This window comes from Sminthopsis crassicaudata, chromosome 2 (assembly GCF_048593235.1).
Source record: "Sminthopsis crassicaudata isolate SCR6 chromosome 2, ASM4859323v1, whole genome shotgun sequence".
NCBI classification, from domain to species: Eukaryota; Metazoa; Chordata; class Mammalia; order Dasyuromorphia; family Dasyuridae; genus Sminthopsis; species Sminthopsis crassicaudata.
The window spans coordinates 215,812,117-215,835,899 of NC_133618.1; the positions used below are offsets into that span (position 1 = coordinate 215,812,117).

General features: G+C 34.7%; 1 protein-coding gene across 7 annotated transcripts in view; it reads right to left on the reverse strand.

Moving 5' to 3' along the window:
• Window positions 1–23,783, reverse strand: part of C2H16orf46 (chromosome 2 C16orf46 homolog) — a 57,757-nt gene that overhangs the window by 5,157 nt on the left and 28,817 nt on the right. For 4 of the 7 annotated variants that reach the window (XM_074288206.1, XM_074288209.1, XM_074288207.1 and 1 more), the window contains one exon: window positions 14,245–16,140. In XM_074288206.1, the coding sequence (XP_074144307.1) occupies window positions 15,088–16,140 (1,053 nt within the window). In that variant the 3' untranslated portion in view covers window positions 14,245–15,087. Of the gene's footprint in view, window positions 1–1,686; window positions 1,860–14,244; window positions 16,141–20,225; window positions 20,395–23,783 lie in introns of those variants that run through there. The other 3 variants (XR_012486177.1, XM_074288211.1, XM_074288210.1) reach the window with 3 other exon arrangements.

The window sequence follows — 23,783 nt, forward strand, 5'->3', positions numbered from 1 at the left end:
CAAAATCCTTATAAATATAACAACTTTTTACAAAAAAAATTAAGGCAGATAAAGAATTGGAGAAGTATCTATTATTTATGATTGTGCCATGACAATATGCTTAAAATGATAATGCTACTTAAATTAATTTAGATTTAGGCCTATACTAATCAAAATTGAAATTTTGGTCCTGGAGATGAAGAAATGCTTTTTTCAACGGGAGTCAAAACTCTAGACTTCATATCACCCAAGGATCCCTTTCAGCTACATCTCCCACCTTAAAAAAATGAATTTAATATTGACAGATAATGGATAAAATGGATAGTATACTAGGCTTGGAGTAGAAAGATCTGCCTCAAAATCTTACCATAACTTCCTCAAGCCTGTTTCCTCACCAATAAATTGAAGGCAATAAAAGTGTTTACCTCACAAGATTATTGTTAAGAATTAAATGAGATGAGATATACAAAGTGCTGTATTGTTGTGGTAGTGTTCTTTTTATTAAACAAAAGGCCATCACAGAACAAAAATCTTAATTTCCAAATTTTGGGGATTAAGACTAAAATCAGGTTTGAGAGTTAAAATGCAATAAGCATTTGGAATATAAAAATATATTTGGAATATAAAATCCAAATAAAAGAAACTTTACTAAGTAAAATAAACTATGTATTAAAAGAACATACTCCAAACTTACTTAAGATGATATAAAATGCTCGACAGTCATCAAGACAAGATCTGGGGGCAGCTGGGTGGCACAGTGGATAAGAGTACCAGTCCTGAAGTCAGGTGGACCTGAATTCAAATCTAATCTCAGAAATTTAACACTTCCTAACTGACCCTGGGCAAGTCATTTAACCCCAATTGGTTTAGCAAAAAAAAAAAAAGTTAGGGAAAGTGACCAAATGGTAATTACTTCTGAGGGCAACTCCTCCCAACTTAAACCTCTTAAACTACAAGTCTCCACATCAAATAGCCAAATAACCTCTTTGTGAATTGAAAGAACCAAACAACACATATCAGAAGAATGAAACTTGGGATGTAAACAAGGAAAACAATTAACCACTGGTCACATCTACAGAGTTTCAGTCAAAGCCTATCCTGAACTCCCTTTTGTGGTTCCACTTTTTAATATGGAAATTTGTATAGAAGAGGAAAATTATCCAAAGGGAATAATAGAAAGGCTGGTCATAAACAAGAGGAGAAGAACCCTATTGGAAGTGGAGATGCCAAACAGATAAGGCGTAAAGTACTGAAGGACCTTTAGTTGCCAAGGGAATTGTGTGAATGTTTGATATCTTCTAGTGACTGCATAGCTTGAAATAATGTTTTCTATTGAGTTTCATAAAAATTCCTATTTCTGTTTTTATTATTAAGCCTAAGCTAATGGCAGACAGCAACACAAGTTCTAAGTACACTTGTCTCCCGCCTCTGTTTACACTGACTTGTCAGGGGGATGTGGGAAAAGGCTACTATTTACAATTCACTTCAGTATCCTAAATAACAGCATCTGCCCAACAAGTGTAAACAAGAAGGTGAGTCAGTATCTTGGCAAGATCTTAAAAGTACAGAGGATGCAGCATGAAATTCCTTTATGGGCTAATAATTCATATATATAACTCTTTGAGATTACAATGAAGACTATAGGGAGCCCAATAATTTTTTCCAGTACTTAGAAACCCGTATCTCCTTAACCTGATTATCTCCTACCTCATGAGGAAGTACAGACATGGGTCCCAGCTGGCTTTTGTCCAAAGTATCTCTCTCAGGTTCCCAGAAATATATCACTTTGTAGGCCCCAACTTCCCTATTAGGTGAAAGAGTACTGGGCATACCTCAGGCTATTTATTCTAGGCCAACTTTACTCATGGACCATGAAGTATCTGGAAAGAGAAAACAGGTCTTTGCTGTCTTGTCAGTATAAAAACTCTAGCTTCCTTCTCCCACTCCAACAATGAAAACTGGATGGAGATTTTGTTCAGCTCTTTGTGATCCCATGGACCATTCATACCACACCAAACTCTACACTTGACTATCTCTTCAAGTAAATGTATGTCATTTCTTAATTTATATTTCCCTGGAGATAAACTCTTGGCTGAGGGCAATGTTTACTTCTATACCCCAAGGAGCTATGATTTCATTGGTTGGAATACTCTTATCAGTACATACTACAATCTCTAAGGTTTAATAATTATTTTTGAAAGTTGGTAAAGCTGAAAATCCATCAACCTGGATCATGGTCCTTTCTGAACTTAGTTTTGACTTTTGGATAACAGACTATGTAGGCCCCTTCACTGTTCATGGACATTAGCATTACTTATCTGATACATGATCTAATTATTAAAGAAATTTTGATATAAAGTTGGGTGATAATCAGTCCTATTTTAAATCAAAGAGAACAATTAAGCCTTTCCCTGTTATTATTAATAAAAAATTAAAAAAAAAAACTTTCTGTGAGGAATCCCTTAAGTTAAAGGACACAGGCAGGGTGGCTGTTTGCAGTTTAGGAGGTACCCAAACCCTGACCAGAGGGGAATCAGAGCCCATCAAATCAATCCTCAAATTAAAGACCAAGCAGATTCTGATTAAGATATAGTGTTTTAAAAGCCATTGAGGTTTTATCAAGGAAACAGTAAAATGTGAGATGGAAAAGTTGAGACTTAGTTTAAATTCTAATTAAAATTTTCTCCTAGAAGGGCATCCATATCTAGACAAAGTAGGATTCTATATCTATGGCAGAGAAAGAAGAAGATATCTCTCTTCATAATTAATAACTATGTTAAATCTTCAAAAAAGTGATCTCTGCTTCCTGAATATGGATTCAGTTTTATCTTGTGCTCACTCAATATTGGAGTATTGTGTCCTCAACAAAACATACAAGGGTCTTTTAATTTAGCTAAACTTGAAAGCCAAAAGTAAAACCAGTTTTCCCATTAATCTTAGTAAAATATAAAACTGGAATTTTTGTGAATGAGATACTCTGAGTAATAACAGTGATACGGTGAGAGTTTGGAGAAAATCAGTGTCCAGACAAAGGGAAATATAGTGTCCAATACAGTGGTAACTCAAAGAGGATCTAAATGAGGAAGGATCTACTACTGTTGGAGGAAGATAAGAGATAGGCAATTAGTATTAAATGAGGAAGAGTATAAGATCAATGTATGGCCAATAATCAGTTACTTATTCTAAGGAGTTTTAGAGATAAGAAATCCAAAGTTGTGAATTAGAAGGAATTTTTACTGTCTTATTGGTTATATATGAACAATTTAATGAATTGTTTTTTTGTTTGTTTTTTGTTTTTTTTTATCAATAGAAAAATGAAAGGTCTATGACCAGGTGAAGATACTTTCTTGGCTGTTTGTTCCATCACATTTTAAAATTCATCAGTCAAAAGCTATAGGCTTCCCTGTTGGCTCAGGATACCTGTGATTCTACTACTGCCTCCATAAATTAAATACATTTTTTTCCTTTTTCTGTTAAAGAAAGTGAGATAATTCCTGCCCCTGTTCTACAATGATCGTCACAAAAATAACAATGGGAAGATATTTCCATCTTAGTAAGAAAGGTGCCTTATAAAACAATATCACGTTTTGCTTTTTGGTAAGAATAATCTCTGATTTTGACTGGATAGAGAACAACTAATATAGAGATTCCTTCCTGAAATGTAAAATGGTAACTAAGGGGTTACATATTTGTCTGTAGTCACATATATCATTATATTACATAGTCATATATATTATCTCAGGGATTAGACTTAAATCCTGGTCTTCCTGACTCCAACCAAAGGCCATTCTCTAACCACTGAGTGATGCTGATATAACTTTCCTTGCACATATTTGTTTGCACATTTTCTCTCCCATTTGATATAAGCTTCTTGAGAGCAGGGATTGTCTTTTGCCTCTTTTTGTATTCTCACCACTTAACACAGTGTCTGGCACATAGTAGGCACTTAATGTTTGCTGAATGGATAATTGAAAACAATATTAGTGTGTTATGTTCCTGAGTATCACAATGACATTTGGAGCTTAGTACTGCTTATGGAAAGATTGCAGGAAAATCTCTTGTAGACCTAGTAATACCAGGCAGGCTTTGTAATGATTGGAAGAAGGCAGGGAAGGCCAAAGGTGCTTAACTCTTTACCTAGGGACTTTTTCTTTTATAATTTGTCAATCAGTCCTGATGGTTCCTCAGCATAGCCTGGTTAGACCTGATGCTGCATCAGCCATAAGGTCTCCCCCAGGGTAAAATATGAGGCCCTCCTCTAATAGAGACCCCAACATTTTGTTGACATTGGATGGATCTGTTGTAGTTCATTAACATGTCTACTCTGCATAGAAAATTCTTGTCTGCATCAAACTATGTCATAAGAAGAGCTTTCAATAAAGATCAGGTAAATAAAACTTCGGAGAAAACCCAAAATACAAATAAAGCCAGCAAATGATGGAGAGGGAAGTTCCTCAAAGATATAATTACAAGTAGGGCTCTTGTAACAATGTGGCATAATTTTATTTTATTTAACCTATCCATTTCCCTTCTATTAGCATCCTATTCTTAGCTAAATCATAAGGGTCAACATTCATTCTGTAGGTAATTACCCCTACCTTCAAACTTCCAGGAGCATCCTTGTTAGAATATAAGCTTCTTGAGGGCAGGGATTGTTTTTGTTTTTATTTATATCTCCAGCATTTAGCACAATGACTAGAGCCTGGTAAACAGCTTAATAAATGCTTGTTGCAACAATTCTGATGGATGTGCGATTTTCAACAATGAGATGAACCAACTCAGTTCCAACAGAGCAGTAATGAACAGCAGCTACACCCAGCAAAAGAACTCTGGGAGTTGACTATGAACCACTACATAGAATTCCCAATCCCTCTATTTTTGTCTGCCTGCATTTTGGATTTCCTTCCCAGGTTAATTGAATACTATTTCAAAGTCTGATTCTTTTTGTACAGCAAAACAACTGTTTGGACATGTATACATATATTGTATTTAATTTATACTTTAACATATTTAACATGTATTGGTCAACCTGCCATCTGCAGGGGGAGGGGGGAAGGAGAGGGGGAGGAAAGGGAGGGAAAAATTACAACAAAAGGTTTGGCAATTGTCAATGTTGTAAAATTACCCATAAATATATCTGGTAAATAAAAACTATTAAAAAAAATGCTTGTTGCTTGATCCTCAACTCCTGCTGACAAATATAAGAGGAGTAAACTAATGATAATTTGCTAAGCAATTACAGATTTCACTTCTTGGATTAGAAAGCAATGTGTACAGAAGCTCATTTATTTTTCTGTTTTGTATCTTCCTTTAGAAATAATTTTTATATGACATAAATTGTAATATAAGCAAAATCCCAATCATTAGGATAAAGCTATATTTGTTGCTATGATTTATGAGGGTGGAAATACCATCTCTCTTAGTATTTTCCAAGGAGCCAAGTCAAACATGATTTGGGAAGTTTTTTTCAAAGAACAGAGTTCTTTATATGAACTACCCATTTATGCTCATGAGTTTTCCTTGTATGATAGTGTCATCTGAGAAACTAAGGACCTCATCGAGACCATGGTATTATAATTTTAAGAGTTATAAGGAACCTCAGAGGGCATTCTGGACTAATTCCTGCCTGAAGTTGAAATTCTTCTACAGCAACATTATGACATGCTATATCATATTGTAAATACTCTTAGATTTGGTTTAAAATAGTGGCAATTTTTCTTGCACAGCTTTTCTTTCTTTTTTGTTCTTTAATATAAACAATAGCTCAATAAGTAGAGGAATGAAGGTATATGTTTTAGAAATAAGAGTAGTGTTAAAGCAAAACTTAACGATTCTCCCTCCTCCTTCCCCCCCCCCCCGCCCAATTTGAATAATCTAGATTGACTGAACATCTTTACTGATGGAATAGACCACTTCTTAAAATGCTAAATTAGGGCCCCTTACTGAAAGGGGTGGGCTTTCTCACTATTTTAAGGGTTCTTTATATTGGATCAAAATGTGTTTCCCTGGAATTTCCACCCACTGCTTCTTTCCTGCTGTTTATAAACTATGGTCAAGCACCTCCATATTTTGAAAAAACAAACAAAATTTCTTCATTTGAACCTATTAAACCCTCAAGCTCTCATCTTTTACAGCCTTTTCATTTCACAGCCAAACTTCTAGAATGATCCATTTAATACATTCTTTTCCTTATGTTCCATTCACTTTTTCACTCTTGAAATCTTCTAAGCCCAACATGTGACTGCTAAGGTTACAAAAGATCTTTGAATTACAACCAGGGATCTCTTCTCAGTCTTTAATCTAATTAATTCTCCATAGCTTCTGACAGCACCAAGCAGTTCTGTATACATTCTTTTCCCTATGCTTTTTGACTTCTACCACCTTTTGGTTCTTTTCCTCTCTGTCTGGCCACTCCTCAGTCTCCTTAAGTGAATTATCCTTCATCTCCTACATGTCAAGTGTGAGTGTTTTCTAGAGCTTTATCCTGGACTCTCTTCTCACCTCTCTTAGTGATCTTACTGGCTCCTTTGGGTACAATTATCTTTTTTCAGATGATTCCCAAATCTATGTAGTTCTAGTCTCTCTCTTGAACTCACATGCATCACTAGTTGTTTTCTGAACATTTCCATCTGGATGTCCCTCAGACATTCTCAAACTCAGTATGTCCAACACAGAACTCATGGTGTTTTCCCCAAAATTCATCTCTTTGCCAAACCTTCCCATCCATCCATCCATCCATCTACCAGGGTTCAAAACCTTAAAGTCATCCTTGATTCTTCTCTCTCTTATTCTGCCATCCAAGCAAATCTAATCATTTGCCATGTCCTATCAGTTCCACAATATTTTTCACATGTACCAATTTTTACTCAGTTACTACCCTAAGTTCATACCTTTATCACCTCCTGCCTTGACTGTTGCTATAGTCTCATAATTGTTCCTGCTTCCAATTTCTCCTTTATCTATTTATCCTATAATAGATGACAAATAAATATTTCTAAAACATAAATCTAATCATGTCACATTTTTATCCAAAAGTCTTGAGTTGTTTCCTATTACCTTAAAGATAAAACATATATTCCTTAACTTGGCATTTAAAGCCATCCAGAGTCAAGTTTACATGAATCTTTCCAGACTCATTTCATATTGTTTTCCTTCACAGATTCTAAATTCCAGCCAAATTGGCCTACTAGATCTTTGCCAAATTCAACATGTCATTTTGATTTCCATGACAGGAATGCATTCCCTCTTAGAAACTCCTCCTTTTTCAAGGACTAATTCAGATATCACCTACTAGGCAGAGTTTTCCTTCAACAATCCAATTTTAATGCTACCTTCTAGAAATTCTATTTTTTTCTCTGTTTTATCTTCCCATGCTCCTTCAGGGCATGGATCACTTCACATTTGTCTTTATCCTTCCATACCTAGTACAGTGAAATGAACACAGTAGATGCTTACAAAATGTTACTTGAATCAAAAATTAATTTATGAATGAATCCTACTAGTGTAGTTCACGATCCTTACATATTTTAATAGACAGTTTTTATAAGTTGCTGTACCCTCTCCCAAATCAGTAGATAGACAACATTTTGGTGATTAGCATCTCCAAATTTAGCTGAGTTAGTCTTTAGATAACAAAAGCAGTCCATTCCTAAACTTTATAAATTTATAAAATCACAGAATCATAGATTTAGGAGAGACCTCAGATGCTATCTAATGCAAACTGTGTCAGAACAGAAATTCATTCTACAATGTCAACAAGAGATCACCTAGCCTTTATTTGAAGAGGGAAAACCCAGTATCCCCCAAGGTGGCTCTTTTCATTTTTAAAAAGTTCTAATTGTTAGGATTTTTTTTTCTTCATAGCCAAAATCTGTTTCTCTAATTGGGAACTAAGCAGAACAAAATAAATCCCTCTTCTACATGACAACTCTTCAGATGTGAATCTCCCCACTAAGACTTCTCTTTTTTAGATTAAAATTCCTAGTTCTTTCAACTCCTCCTCAAATAACATGGTCTTGAAACCTTTCACCATTCTCATTACTGTTTCCTTTGGATATGCTCTAGTTTATGCAAATTCTTTTTAAAGTGTGATGAAAACATCAATAAACTAAGTGAGAAAAGAGAATAGAGTTCAGGAAATAATTGGAAAAAAAGCAAAATGCAAACATGTGCCAAAAAAACCCTCACTTAACCTCTTTCTCAGTTTCCTTGATTGTAAAATGGGGATAAAATAGTTTACATCTCTTCCCAAGATTATTTTGAGAATCAAATGAGATATTTGCCTAATGTTTAAAAAGAAAAATATATATAAGCAAGTTTGGGAAAAGGGAGTGAAATGGAAGACTTGGGACAAGAAAAACACAAGGTTTATTGTTATGGGCCAGAATTCTGAACTTGAAACAAAGGATTCTTACAAGATATTAAGTCAGTGGAATTGACAGATATAATAGTTATCTAATTTAGCATTGTTCAGTATGATTGATTTAATCCTACAAGGAGATGTTATGGGCCGGAACTTGAAATAAGGCACTACGTGGAATTGAGGAGACAATGGTTAAATCTAGTTTAGCATTGATTTAATTCTACTTAATAATGGTTTCCTAGTGATATAATGATTGGTTTGTACCCAGTGTGTAGCATATAAACTAGAAGCCTCAGCCAGGGAGATTCAGAGATTCAGAGACAAGCAGACTGCAGGCTGGAGCACAAGCCCTTGGATTCAGATTCATCCCATCCCACACTGCCTTGGTGGCAGGCTCTCCTCTTCTTCTCCACTGGAAGGTCTCCAGAAAACTAGCTGAGCCCCAAGTGAGGGAGATAGGACTTTGAAAGAGATAATAAAGGATTTGGACTTTAACACCTAGCTGTACTCATGTGGTGATTACTGAACTAAAAGGAAGGATGCCTCCAGAGACCTTAAGAAAACCTCAACAGAAAACATTATATTTTAGAGAGACCATTACAGTTTATAACTATTATAAAGAGAATAGGAAAGCAATTAGGGGGGAGTATTAGAATTGCTTTGCTTTGATCAGGGACCAATTGAGATTATGTAGCATAAATTTATAGCACAACTAGTTGTGATTTTTCCCAGTTCTGTTCAGTAGCTTATGAATAAGAGTGAAGGAGATTTTGAAAATGATCCAGAGATGTGGCTTGGAAAGGTGTGATTAGCAATAAGACAAAAGAACAAGATATTCAAGAATAGAAGATAGTGTGGAATTAAACTGGTTGACAAAGGAAGAAGTCAGGAAAGTATAGCCAATGCAGGCCTGGCAAGTATTAAGGAATATAGAGCTGACAGTGAGGATGAACAGTAGATTTGAGAAGAGTAGGCTTGAAAAGAGATCAAAGGATAAAAGATTATTAAATGAAATTAAGAATCCTTGAACATGGAAGGGAAGATTAAGGGTATGACCATCTCCATATTAAATCACAGGAACTGAATAGACAGAGGAACTGAGAAGTAAGGGTATTTGAAATGTATATTGAAGCCCCTCAGAATGAGAGGGGGTTTGGAATTGGGGGGAAAACTGTTATCCAAAAACTAAACTCATTGAGAAAGGAGGCAGAATGGTTTAGGGCTTGGTATACAACTCCTACCATAATATGGACTGAGTGATAAATTTAGATTGATTTAACGTCAAAGCTGCTTAAATGATGACAAAAATGTAGTCTGGAAGTGGCAAGAGGTACCAATAATTCAACAACTAACAACCAGTAAGTTGGGGTATGAGTGAAAGTACAACTAACATTAGAAAGGATGAGGAAGAATACTATTGACATCAGTATCAAGAGGATGCCATATTGCAATGAGTACCAGATGATGGACAGCATTAGAAAGATGTTTTTAAGATAAAAGGAATTAATTATGGAACAGATGTTCCAATAGAATGTACATATCTGCAGTGGAAAACTGCAGGGTAGTTTTGTGGGAATTAGACAGTTCAGTACTACTAAACCGGGTATGGGTATGATAATCATTGAAGAAGGAGCCCAGATAGACTGACAGCAAGGCCTGAGGAAAGTAGGTAATTAGAAAGTTCAAAGTTGATATTTTATGCCCACCTGATGTGGCTGTCACTTAGTTTGGCCTTGTTGTGGCTCTTGAAACATCAGAAAAGATTTGTCCACGATATGCCTGGTTACAGGCCTGACTGGGCCTAGTTTGAGAACTAACAAAGAGCTAGATGTCGGTTGGTTCCTCCTGCCATCCCAGCTAGCAGTAGAACCCAGTAGTGGTTCTAGATAAGCAAGGGAAGATGGTAGTTTGGCTGGACTCATTAGCCAGGAGAAAGGACTAGCTTTAGTACAGCCCGAGGCAAAGGAGAAAGGAGATGGAAAGGGCTTTGCTCTGCCCTCCCCCCACTCCAGCTCCCTTCAGAACCAGTCTTGAGGCTTAGCTAGCCAGACCCAGTCTTCTCCAACTGGAGGCAGATTTATGACACTCCAATAGAAGACTCCCTCCAAGATGATAGCAACTCACAAGTTATCTTTTGGATCCCACTAGGTTCAATCAGTTTAGAATTCACCTAATTGGGTTGTCAGCCTATATTTCTCTATCTTGTCCATAGGGGTTGCCTGAAAGACTCTGCCAAAGGCTTACTGAATGTATGTAATATATGTATGTAGTACATACATGTATATATTGTATATGTATGTAATATGAAAATATGTACTATATGAAGCATTTCATTTGTTATTATCAGTATACCATATTAAAAAGAGAAGGTTAAGTGTAGCAGGACCTGTGTATGATCTGGTCATAGTACTCAAAATCTTAAATAATATGTTCTATTGCCAAACAGAAGTCAAACTCATTGGATTATAGTTTTCAGACATCATCCTCTCACATTCCCAAGACATCTTCAGCAACTCCATTTTCCATGATCTTTCAAAGGTCACAGAGAGAACCTCAATAAATACATTTACCTTTTTTTTCCAATATTCTAGGGACTGATTTGGAACCTTATTGAGAACAGTTAAATGCTTTCTTATCATTTCTTTATCTTAGATTTCTATTCCTTGAGAACTATTTTCTAGTTTTCTAATTAAAGACCATTTTTCTCAGAAAACAGAAGCAAAAGACTTTTGATCTACTAGTATATCCTGCAAAAACTCAAGATTACTTTCACATCACTTTCTTTGTCAATTTGCCCTTACTATGTAGTCAGTCACATTGGTTTCTTTAGAATTTTCTCTCTTGTCTTTTGCCTTGAAGACAGCATTGTTTGTTAGAAACTCGTTCCTAATCTTCACATTTTTTCCATTTATTCCTGGGTCTTAGATCAAATAATCACAGATTTTCCCTAACTTTTAAAAATGTAGTTTTTAAATATTTATGGTACATAAGTGAATCTATCCAGCATCCCCCTCCTTAGCTAACATGAACTTTCAAGATATGAACATCACTTCCTCCCATTCATTTCTATTTTGTTCAGAATAGCAGTGTCTTTTGGTACTACTTCTACCTTTTAAAAGATAAAGTAATTAACAAACTTAATCATTAATATATTAGCTGCTCTGATTTTAGCACAAAGAGCACTATAACAGATATTTTGTTGTTTAAAGTCCCTCAACATCATTGTTTTGTTGCACTGAATGAATCTGATGATCTCTGCTAAGATTTTGCCATCCCCTTCCATCCATCTGGATAGGCAGTCCATATTTTATATCTATATCACATGTTTCTCCATCTTTTTTGTATTCATGTAAATAATTTCCATCATGCCATCCAAACCCCTCAGATTCATGTATTCCCCATGTGTATATTCTTGACAGAAGTGCTACTTTATCACCCTTCCTGATATATTTCTTTTGACCAAGGTATATCTACATTGCTGCATTATAGTCATAAACTGAATCCTATTCAAGGTCAGTGATATAAGGTCATAGTTTCTTTCTTGTAGTGCCTTCCCTACAGTGCCTTCTATATAGATGCTAGATATTTCACTGAATTAATTTTACAACTTGTATTCTCTATTAATGTAGACACATTTGAGAACCATTAATATTACTTTTCTTATCACCTTTTCTTCTGTACATTTCTGAAAAATCTGTTGTCAGTTTTTCTTTTCCGCTATATCTATCATTCTCCCTGGGGTTTTATCTAACAATTATATCTAAGACTTTTCTCCTTTTCTTTCCATTTCCATTTTAAAGTTTTTAGATCAAACCAGCCTCCAAACAAAGAGTAGCTGTACTGAAATGCACATTATCACTAGCTAAAAAACAATTCCTATTCTTATACTTTAAACCATGGTCCAGAAAACTAAATTCCATTTTTCAACACAATATTTTTAGCCAGTTTGAAGTTCACACTCCATATTTTTCTTTCCCCTCTAAAATTTCAAATGAAAACACACATGTCTAAAAGTCCTGCCCAATACATCATAATCCTCTGCAGGTTTCCTTTAGTATCCTCAAAAATGATTGAGAGATCAACAAATCTGATAGAATCTTGAAAGGTTCTCTATCATGCCCCAGATTTACAATCTATGAATAAAGCACACATCCCAAATAGTGATATTAAGTTTATATAGACACACTGTCTCAGGCCAGTCTGGTTGTAGTTACTATTTGTGGTTTAAAATAATAAAATTGTTTTTCTTTAAAAAAAAAAAGTATTCTATAATTTTATCCTTCACTAATTCATACTGGCTTTTCTAATTAGTCTGAATAAGCAAGAGCAGCACAGGATTGGAAATCTAATCTGTTTTTATCTTGACCCTGCCCCAATTTGTTAAATTAGGAGGTTGGGGCAAGATGGTCTCCAAATTCCCTCTGGGCACTAACATTCTATAATTCTTTTAATTAGAAAGCATAAACCTGCAAGGTTTAAAAATCTAACTCATTTGGACCAGATAATTCCTCCAAATTAAAAAAATAATGATAATAATTATAACTTAGATCACAATGTTTTAGAGCTAAATGAACACTCAGAGATATCTGACATAACCCCATCTTATGGGTGAGAAAACTGGGTTTTAGATGAGTAATTGATTTGTCTAAAAAAAAATTGCTAGTAAACAGAAGAAACTACATGGGTACTGTGTAAAGTGCAAGAGGTCTATATGTGTTACAGAAGAAGCGACATAGAAGGGAAAAGTCAGGGCCTAAATTCCAGTTAGTCAGGTTCATATAATCAGGGGGTTAAGGAGTCCTATCTATCAGTTCTGTGAAGGGCTAAGGAATGGGGAAACATTGATGAGTCAGTTCTCAATTTGAATTCTGTAGTAGTTAAAAGAAATTAGATTGGTTTCCTGATTGTCAGTGCAGGGTCCTTTCTTCTACAACTAATATTTGTATTCTGGCAAATAATATTCTATTTCCTTTGTCAGTGAAAAAATAACTAACACATAATATTATAATTCTGGAATTCAAGTTTATAGATCCTCTCTGTAAGATTCAATAAAATGTGAAATTACTGTTATAAAAATCAATAGTAATACAGGATTTCTACATTATTTTAAGTCAGTTTGGGTCACATTTAGACTTCTGTTAAATACAAAGTGATTGTATAGTACCATAGTTTGCAATTATGTCACAGAATTGACAGTTTACCCAGTCATCATGGAATATGAAAATCTTATGCTACATAGAAAAAAGATATAGTTGGAAAAATGTATTAAAAAATAATAATTAGCAATGATTCATTACAATCATTCATTTCCTCCAGAAAATAACTCATTGCCCTATTAGTTTCTTGTAGACAGAGGCTCTACAATACAGATTTTATAACCAACTGAGCAGTAATAGATAACCTCAGTGGTCTTACCAGACTGACCAACAGACTGTATGGCTTCCTTCTGGCATAAGGTTCCGTGTGCTAACAGAAACAAAGAAGGGTAGACTTGTCTCAAACAAAATATAACATAAGAAAATATAGATTTATAATCCATAGGAATTACTGGTTGACTATCCACTTTACAAAAAAAACCCCACCACTATTATTCTAAGGAGAAAGGTCACTTGGTACAATGAAAAAACATAATAATTTATCATACAGACATTGACTTGTAGGAAATGTGTGTTGAATAAAATGCAATAGGTCTATATGTGTTACATAAAGACATAGAAAGGAAAAAGATAGGGCCCAAATTCCAGTTAGCCAGTTTCATATAATAGGAATTCTCTCTATTAGTGCTGGGAAGGGCTAAGGAATGGGGAAACATTGATGAGTAATTTAAATGTTTTTTCTCAATTTGAATTATGTAGTAGTTAAAACCTCCTGAATACTAAGGAAGAATGTAATACCGCAATGGATAATGATACATTCTAATAAATCTATTTACTTTATTATAGGATGGAGTTTTCTATTAAAATGATATTTGAAATCTTATAGTACAGTAAGGACAACTCAAAAGCAAAGCAGCAACCTGAATTTACAGTTATACCAGCCTCCATTTTTTTTCTGCCTCTTACAACATGAAGAAAAATGGTCTCTAATCAAAATATATTCAACTTCCAAATTGTAGGAGTGGTGAAAATAATAAAATAGTACATATACATGGAGATGAAAACTGAGCTACAAGTTCATATATTCCCATTTAGAATAAACTGGCATTTTTTCCAGTCATTTGCATATATTCCCCTCCTACCATCACAAAATTCCTTTAAAAGGAGGGGAAGAAAACACTCTATTTATTCTTTAAACTGAACTCTCTCTTCTAATTCATCACAGAAGAAAACAGAAGGAGGGAGTTTCAGTTAGCTAAGGAAGGAGATCACTATGAAGAGAAGACTCAAGTTTAGTCTAAACTCTTCCAGTAAAATCATATTATGGTACTGGTAAACACAGGAAAATGGCCCTGCAGAGACAACCCTGAGCCAACACTAGTAAAAAGACAATCCTTTGGATTCACCCTGAAATATTATCCATTTTGCTCTCATTGGGCTTGCCAAGGGTAGTCAGAAATATTCCCAACCTGGAATCATCAGTTTACAGTTTGCAAATATCTAAGCAGTATTTCCAGTAGATAACAAATACACATTGTTTCTAAGCACAAGAATAAAACACAAACAGTAGACCTTCAGTTTCCTCAGGCTCTAGAGGAAAAAATTTTTCAAAAACGTTTGTATCCAGGATATCAGAATATAAAAAAAAAATTATAGGAGTCTATGAGGCAACATGGGGATTACAACTCTGTTCACAGTTAGAGATGGCAACATAGGACCTGAAAAAACCTTGGCCTCCACAGTTTTAGACTGGTTTTCTCGCTTAGCCTCAAGGAAATTTCGCTTTCTGATATTAACTGGAGGTCTTAACTCATTTCTGATTTTGACTTTACCATTCTGCATTCCCTGTTTTTCCATTAGCTGCAAAGTAGTGAGATGACTAAACTTTTTAGAATTAACTGAATTAGGCCTGGGTGCCAAATCTTTCTCCGGCAGGAAGGACCAGTGCAAACAGCAGCGCTCAGGCTCAGAAAACAAAGTCCTTGTAATTTTTGAAGAAAGGGAAGGGCCATCATTAAACTTAAGATGCTTGTCCATGGAACCCCTTATTGTTTCAACAATTCTCTTTTCTCCTTTGTGATCAAAAGTCTTGTTCCCATAAATACAGGAAATATTCTCAGCTTTTTCTGAACTTTGCAGTTTCTCGTCTGAATGAGTGAAAATGCCTTTACTCTTCTTTACAATGACATCCAAGTTATTTTTGGAAGATGCTTTGAGGGGAGGCAAAACTAAGAGAGACTTGGAATTCAGAGATTCCAAAGTAGTGATGTCTTTGTCCAGGTGGATATTTGTGTTTTCTGGCCTTTTAACATCCTTGAAACTGTCTGGTGTAAACCACTTCCCTGGGTGCCAAACAAACTCTTTCACTTGCAGGCTCTTCCGTTCCCCCTGGATAGGGGGTGGGAAGCAGATTTTGTTGACTTCCTTGGATAGACTTTCTGAGCAGTTGGCTGCTTCCTGGCTTGGAGGACGGACTTCTTCCTTTCCTGTCACCGAAGGAACTGGTGTGCTGGCTTGCAGTTTCACCTCGGGCTTGGTTGGCTCAGTAAAAGGCCTGGGCTCAGGTAACAAATTTTTGTCAGTAACTTGTAACATATTTAAACAAAGCAAGCAGCTGCTAACACATTCTCCTGCCTTTGTTTTTTTGCATTTCTTTCTTGGCCAAATGCAAGCAGTTGGAGAAGCCATACCCCAGCCTTGTACCTGAAAGCAAAACAGGATGTTAATCTACAGAGTAGACCTGAAGGGACAATAAAAGACTATATGCAGGCAGTCCTTCTCTTACAAATAGCCTAGACACCATACAAATAGCGATCCCTATCCTAGTTGCTACTTCCACAACAGCTCTTGGTGGGTGGGGAAAGAGGGAACAATTTGGAACTTCCAGAAAATATGTTAATTCAGAAGAGGAAGAAGGGAATCTGTGAAAATCAGAACAATTTAGGGGATCTCCCAAACTTCCAGGTCAGGTTACCCTGTGTGTCATACACTGTTACTCATATTCTACCAATGATGACCTAAATTTTTTTTCATTCTGTTACATTGAGTTAAATTTTACCCATGAGAGCATCATTGTTTTTAACAAGTATTCTCTTTTAAAAGTGCAAATATGATGGAAAGGTTGAGCCATCATGCATTTATACTTTATAATAAATTATACATAGTTCAACTGAGGTTACTTTCTTCTTAACACATTGCTGTGACCAGCTGCACTGAAGGGAATGGGACTTCTGATGAGTGAAGTCAGAGGTAGGCAAGTAATTTTGGAATATGCAAAACTTTGAAGAATGGGAAAGACCTAAGTGGAAAGCTACAGTGAAGACCTTGGGGCACCAGGATCTTAGGAAAGGGACACTAGATTGTGACAATGTGATATTTCAAAGATAACTCTACTTTAAGAATTCTTCTACACAATATACATACATATTTTTACACACAAATATATATTATTTTAGAGAAAAAATTACAGAATCAGCATTTTTTAAGAGAACTTATACCAGAACCCCTAGAATTATGATATCTGGTGATCTGAATTATATTGGAAACAATGCAAGATTTCTCTAGTTATCTTAAAGTATTATAGAATTTCAACACCATAGCTCCCAAACTTGATTTTAATTCAACTAAATGCTTATAATGTATTTATTCCAAGTAATATGTTATGGTGTTTCAACTCAAAAAAATTTTAAAGTTGCTTGTCTAGGTTTTAAAATTTTTTCTGTCACTATTCCAAAAAATACCAAAAAGTGTTGTATCAGTTTTCTACTCAAATTTCAATTTAATTTTCCAGAGAAGAATAAGCAATTAAGTAGGAGGCTGACATAATGCTGAATAAATGATCTTTTAGATCATTTATTATATTTCCTACAGATAGAAGGGACTTTAGAGATAACAAAGTCTAACCCTAATTTTATAGAGGAAGAAACTTCAGTTTATAGATATACTTGCCTAATGACAAGAGGTGCTAAATCCAGGTTCCCTGACTCTGAAGCCAGTGCTTTTATCTCTAAACCTTGTTGCTTTTCTAGTATACAAGATGTATATAAAGTATTAGTGTCACTTTAAACTTCAATTACCATAAACATACTTTTGACACCACTTAATTTATTTCCCCAATGCCCTAATGAAGCACTAAAGTAGAACTTCATTTGAGGAATTTATTATATCCATACCATAATGAAGCTTGGAAATAAGACTTTAGATTCTCCAGTGAGGAGACTTCCTCTACCACTGTAGAACAGCACCTATTCTCTAGCTTACTTTCTTGGGACTTTGAGAGTTTTAAGAATTTGCAAAGGGACACATGGCTAGTATGTATCAAAGATTATTCTTGAAACCAGGTCTTCTGATTCTTAAGCCAATTCAGAGGCTCATCATCAAAATGGAAATGGAGTACAGAGGGGACTTGTTTTGTTTTGTTTTTTTTTTTTGAGGCAATTGGGGTTAAGTGACTTGCCCAGGGTCACACAGCTAGGAAGTGTTAAGTGTCTGAGTTCTGATTTGAACTCAGGTCCCCTTGACTTCGGGGCTGGTGTTCTATCCACTTGAGTTACCTAGCTGACCCCATGGGTTTGGGTTTTTTTAAACAACATTTTGTGAATATTTTTTATTTTCATATAATCTGAAATTTTCTCTGTATTTTCTTCTATCTAAATGATTGTGTTTAAAAAAAGTTATGATGTTACATTAACTTGTAATTTATATTGTTTCTGGTTATGAATTTCATTTTTGTATATCCTAAACCATCCAAATATTTTTCCTATTTTTAATAGATTAAATGTAAGATAAAATATAGTCTTCTAATTTTCCTAATTCTTTTTTATGTTTGTTTGATCAAGATTTAAGTTATTAATTATGGTACATGATATAAAGATCTAAATTTATTTTATTATATTATATATATATGTTATATTTAATTTATAGTTTTCCCAAATTTATTAATAAATTATTTCTATAATAAAAATTTTGGAAAGTTTGTTAATGCTATTTTACATATTTGGTTTTCTTTATAGCACTTGTCTTCTGCTACTTTTATTTATGGTAATTACAATCATTTATCTAAATTTTGGTGAGTACTCTATAGTTTTTTTTTTTTTGTTTGTTGTTGATGTTGTTTGCTTTTTTGCTGAGGCAATTGGGGTTAAATGACTTGCCCAAGATCACACAGCTAGGTAGGAAGTATTAATATGTAGGCTTTTTTTATTACCACTTTATAATAATGTTTTCAGATCAAAGTGGACAAGTCCATCTTTTTTAGCATTCCCCTTCTATTCCTCCCCCAAATTTATATGTTTTCCTTTCTTGCTCATTTGTTTTCCATTAAAATTTTATAAAAAATGTATCCAGGTCTATGAAGAAATTGGTATACCAATGGATTTCTTCATAGACCTGGATATAACACTGTATTTTACATTATTTATATATCATATTGATATTATATTTTAAAATTAATATAGAATTATCATTTTATAGTAAACTGACCTATCCATGAATGATGGATTTTCTTCCATTTATTTAATCCTTCCTTTATTTCTGTTAATATATTTTTATAAATGAGGATACAGACAATGTAATCTTTGTAAAAGTCACGCAGGTATTAGGTACATTGAAAGGTTTCAAAGTTTTTTGTTATTGTCATAAATGAAGCTTCTTTTAATAAAATTTCAACAGAACTGAACTGAATTTGAAATTTTCTTGATCTTTATTTGTGGTATAAAAATATAAAAGATTTTTGACTTGCATCCTTATTGGATTCATTGTCTGAACTCGTGGTTGAGACTGAAGGATTTTATGAATAACAATCATGTCATTTTTAATAATATTTAAATCTCTTCATTTGTCCCTAAAATGTATTTTTCTTGTCATAATACTGTGAAATATAAAACTGCTACAAGTTGGCTCTTATAGTTTTAAACCTGGCTTTTAAACATTGGATTTTTTTTTTTTGTTGGATTTTCAAATAGACATTTTTGTTAAGTTGAGAAGAAAAGAACTTCTCTATTCCTATCCTTTTTTTAATTTTTGAAAATTTTTTAAATCATGAATAGATATTGTAGGTTGCCATAGGTGTTTCTATATCTATTGATATACTCAGGTGATTTTTAATTATTTTAGTTACAGACAATTCTATAAGACTAAGATGTAGAGGATTGGTCAATCTATACTATTAGTTTTCTTACCAGGTGTTTCTTATACCAATTAAATCACAAATCTATTCCTCCCCCTAAATTTCACCTATATTAATAAGAGCAACTTCAAATTTCTTTCTTTCTTTAGTACTGTTCTTTATAAAATTTAGGCCGCACCTCTATATGTGCTTCATAAAAAGGAATGAATAGCATTTGATCTTCCTCTGTTTTTAGAAACATTCTATGTAAGAATTCTTTCCTCTGAAATTTTTAGAAAGGTTTAGAAAAAGTCGCCTAAGTATGTGACCTTATATGCCAAATGTTTTTGGTTTTTATTTTTTAACAGGATAATTCAAGCTACATATCTAATGCTATTGCTAATTATAAAATGGGTCTATATACATTGTTTATTTCCTGTTTCATCCAGGTTCATCATTTATATTTTGGCATCTTCACTCTTCAGCAGTGTTATGGTATTGATTCCTGTAGATGAATGAAGAGGCAGCATAGTATAATAGAAAGAAGACTATGGAGTCAGAAGACCTGAATACTGATTGGGTTATTTATTTAATCTGTGTGAATCTGGAAAAGTATCTTTGCCTCTGTGGCATTCAATTTCTCAATCTATAAAGTGGTGTAAATAATACTTGTGCTACATACCATCCTCCCTTCTTTGCAGAGGTAGGAGACTACAGGTATGGAGCATTGCATATAATATATTTGATTTATGTGTTGGTTGGTTTTGCTGAACTTCTTTTTCTCTCTCTCTTTTTCATTCTTTGTTATAAGAGATGACTCTCAGAAGAGGGAGGAAGGATATACTAGGAAACTAAAGTAATATAAAAACAAAACAAATCAATACAGATTTTAAAACAAAAGCATTATCTCATAGAGTTGTGAGGAAAGAACTTTGTAAATCCTAAAGATATGAAAATATGCTAAAATTATTTTTACCTATGAAATCTATTTCAAATACTTCACATTTCTCAAGAATGGCATGTTAAGTTCCTCTCCCATCCAGGGATATGCATGGGTAATTTTTCAACATTGCCCTTGCAAAACCTTCTGTTCCAACTTTTCCCCTCCTTCCCTCCAGCTCCTCCCCTAGATGTCAGGTAGTCCAATACATTTTAAATATAATATATGTATACAGTTTCTTTATACAGTTATCTTGCTGCACAAGAAAAATCATATTTAGAAAGAAGGTAAAAGAATAACCTGAGAAGGAAAACAAAAATGCAAGCCAAACAATAACAGAAAAAGTAGAAATGCTATGTTGTGGTCCACACTCATTTCTCATAATTCTTTGCTGGGTGTAGCTGGTTCTCTTCATTACTAAACAATTGAAACTGATTTGGATAATCTCATTGTTGAAGAGAGCCACGTCCATCAGAATATATCCTCATATAGTATCATTGTTGAAGTGTATAATGATCTCCTGGTTCTGCTCATTTCACTTAGCATCAATTCATTTAAGTCTCTCCAGGACTCTCTGAAATCATCCTGCTGATTGTTTCTTACATAATAATAATATTCCATAACATTCATATACCACAATTTATTCAGCCATTCTTCAATTCATGGGCATCCATTCTGTTTCTAGTTTCTAGCCATTATGAAAAGGGCTGCCCCACTAACATTTTTGCACATGTTGGTCCCTTTTCCTCCTTTAAGGTCTCTTTGGGATATAATCCCAGTAGAATTGTTAGATCAAAGGGTATGCACAGTTTGATAGCCCTTTGGGCATAGTTCCAAATTGTTCTTCAGAATGGTCAGATCACAAATCCACCAACAATGTATCAGTGTCCCAGTTTTCCCACATCCCCTCCAACATTTGTAATTATCTTTTCCTGTCATCTTAGCCAATCTGAGGTGTGTAGTGATATCTCAGAGTTGTCTTAATTTGCATTTCTCTGATCAAGTGATTTAGAGTACCTTTTTCAATTTCTTCTAGATACATATTCTTCAAAACATTTTGCCTGCATTCCCAAACTGAGTCTATTCTAATCTACTTGCCACATTCTCTTCCTTCTTTTTCCTTTTGTTTTCTTCTGTTCAAAACCATTTCCTTTTCAAAATGGGTCAGTGCCTCTTTTTGATATTGCTTAGTGCACTGAATGAATGAAAAAGCATTTATTAAGTACTATGTGTCCAAGCACAGTGGTAAACAGTGGTAAACATGCAAATATATTAAGTGAAACAGTCTTTGTACTCAAGGAACTTAAAGTCTAACAGAGGAAGACAATACACAAAAAGGAGTTAAAAGTTGGAAAAGGAGGTATAGATTATATTTATTCAATGAAATAGTTTGGAAATGATTAGGAAGACCTAATTCTTGGCATGATAATGTTAAACTATCTGAGTTGAGAGTCTCCCAGGGGAAGTCTTAAGTTCTGGTGGAAACAGAGAAGGTCCACAAAATAGGTAGCATGGTTTAGAGATGGAAAAGATTGTTTTAGACTTCCCACAAAGCTAAATGATTTTTATATTCTTTCTAGAGAATAGTAATACACTGACACACTCATCTTTCAAAATACCTACATTTTTCTTGGTAATACTATATGGCCAGGAATCATGGAATGCTAAAATCTCCAAAAATTTAAACATCAGGAAATCCAAAGGACAAAAAAGACATGTGGTGAACTGCAATATATGGATGTAAGCAGTAGGGAAAAATATAGTATCTAGGAAGTATAATGATCAAAAAAGGAGGTAAGTCATATAGCAAGAGAAAGAGAAAATGGGTAGAGGACCTAGGTGCTATACCAATATCCAGCAAATGTTAAAAAGCCTAAAAGACTTCAGTGTGTTAAGTAGATAATCTATATGTGGATGGGTATGAATGAGAATTTCACAGGATTAAAGGCCATGGATTGTAAGGATCCTTTAAATGGGCGGCCACGGTGCAACAGGAGATTGAGTGGCCCAAAAGTAATCTCTGTGTATATAGGACTGCCCTGTGGGTGGGATCCTGGCCATATTGAGATAGCTTCGTAATGGGTAACGGCTCTGTCGCTGGTTGGCTGTGTGTGTGACAGGTCCTTTATAAGCCCACTGCAGGCAGCAAGTTGCTCTCTTTAACCTGGCTCCCTAGCCTGGGGGTAGCCAAGCCAAGCTGATGGATAGCTAAGAGAGGTAAGGATCTTCAGACCAGGTGTTCACTAAGGAGTTAATAAGTCAGGGCATTATGTGAGTAGTTATAATAAAGGCTTTTAAGATTACATGTGGCTGTTCTTGAGTGCGCTATTGATTATTAAACTACAATTCAAGAAATTGTGGCCAGAGACCTTTGAAGGCCTCAGAGGAGACAGAGTTTACACTGCAAAGGTCACTGGTCAAAGTTACTCTGTTGGGCCTAGGACAGACTGGTAATAGTAACTGCTAGGGGGGATGTTACAATGGATGAATTCTGATTTCTACTGGTGAAGGCAGCACTCAAAATGCTTAGACAAGAGAGCCAATGAAGGAATGTATTGGAAGAAAGGGAAAGGGAGAAGTGGAATGGTATAAATTATCTGCCATTAAAAAAAAAAAAAAAAAAAAAAAAAAAAAAAAAAGAGGCAAGAAAAAGCTTTTTCCAGTGGAAGGGAAAAGGAGGAGGAGAGGGTAAGTGAGTGAACCTTACTCTCATCAGAATTGTCTTAAAGAGGAAATAACATACATACTCAACATGGTTGTAGAAGTATGTTTTACCCTGCAGGAAAGGAGGGCATATTGGGGGAAGGAGTAGGCAGTAGCAAAACTCTCTGGGATGAAAGGAGAGAGAATATAATAAAGAGAAATGCAGTTACTAGAGATTATAAGAGGAATTTTGAAGCAAGTTTCTCTAATAAGGTCTCATTTCTAACATAGAGGGAACTAAGTTAAATTTATAAAAAATAATAGTTATGCCCCTATTGATAAATAATCAAAAAATATAATCTATACCCAAAAGGCTATAAATGTATGCATATCCTTTGACCTAACAATACTACTACTAGACATGAATCCCAAAAGAGATCTTTTAAAAAGGAAAAGGACCTTTAAGGTCAAAAATATTTATAGCAGTTCTCAAGGCAAAAAATTGGAAATTTAGGAGATGCCCATCTGATGGGGGTGAAACTATTCCCCTTGACTTTTGGGGGGAAGCAATGGAATGAACTCTGAAACTGTCCCCTTTGATCTGTAAGAGAAGGGAGATTCAGAGCCTGTGAAAAGTCTGGAAAAGCATATTTTCCC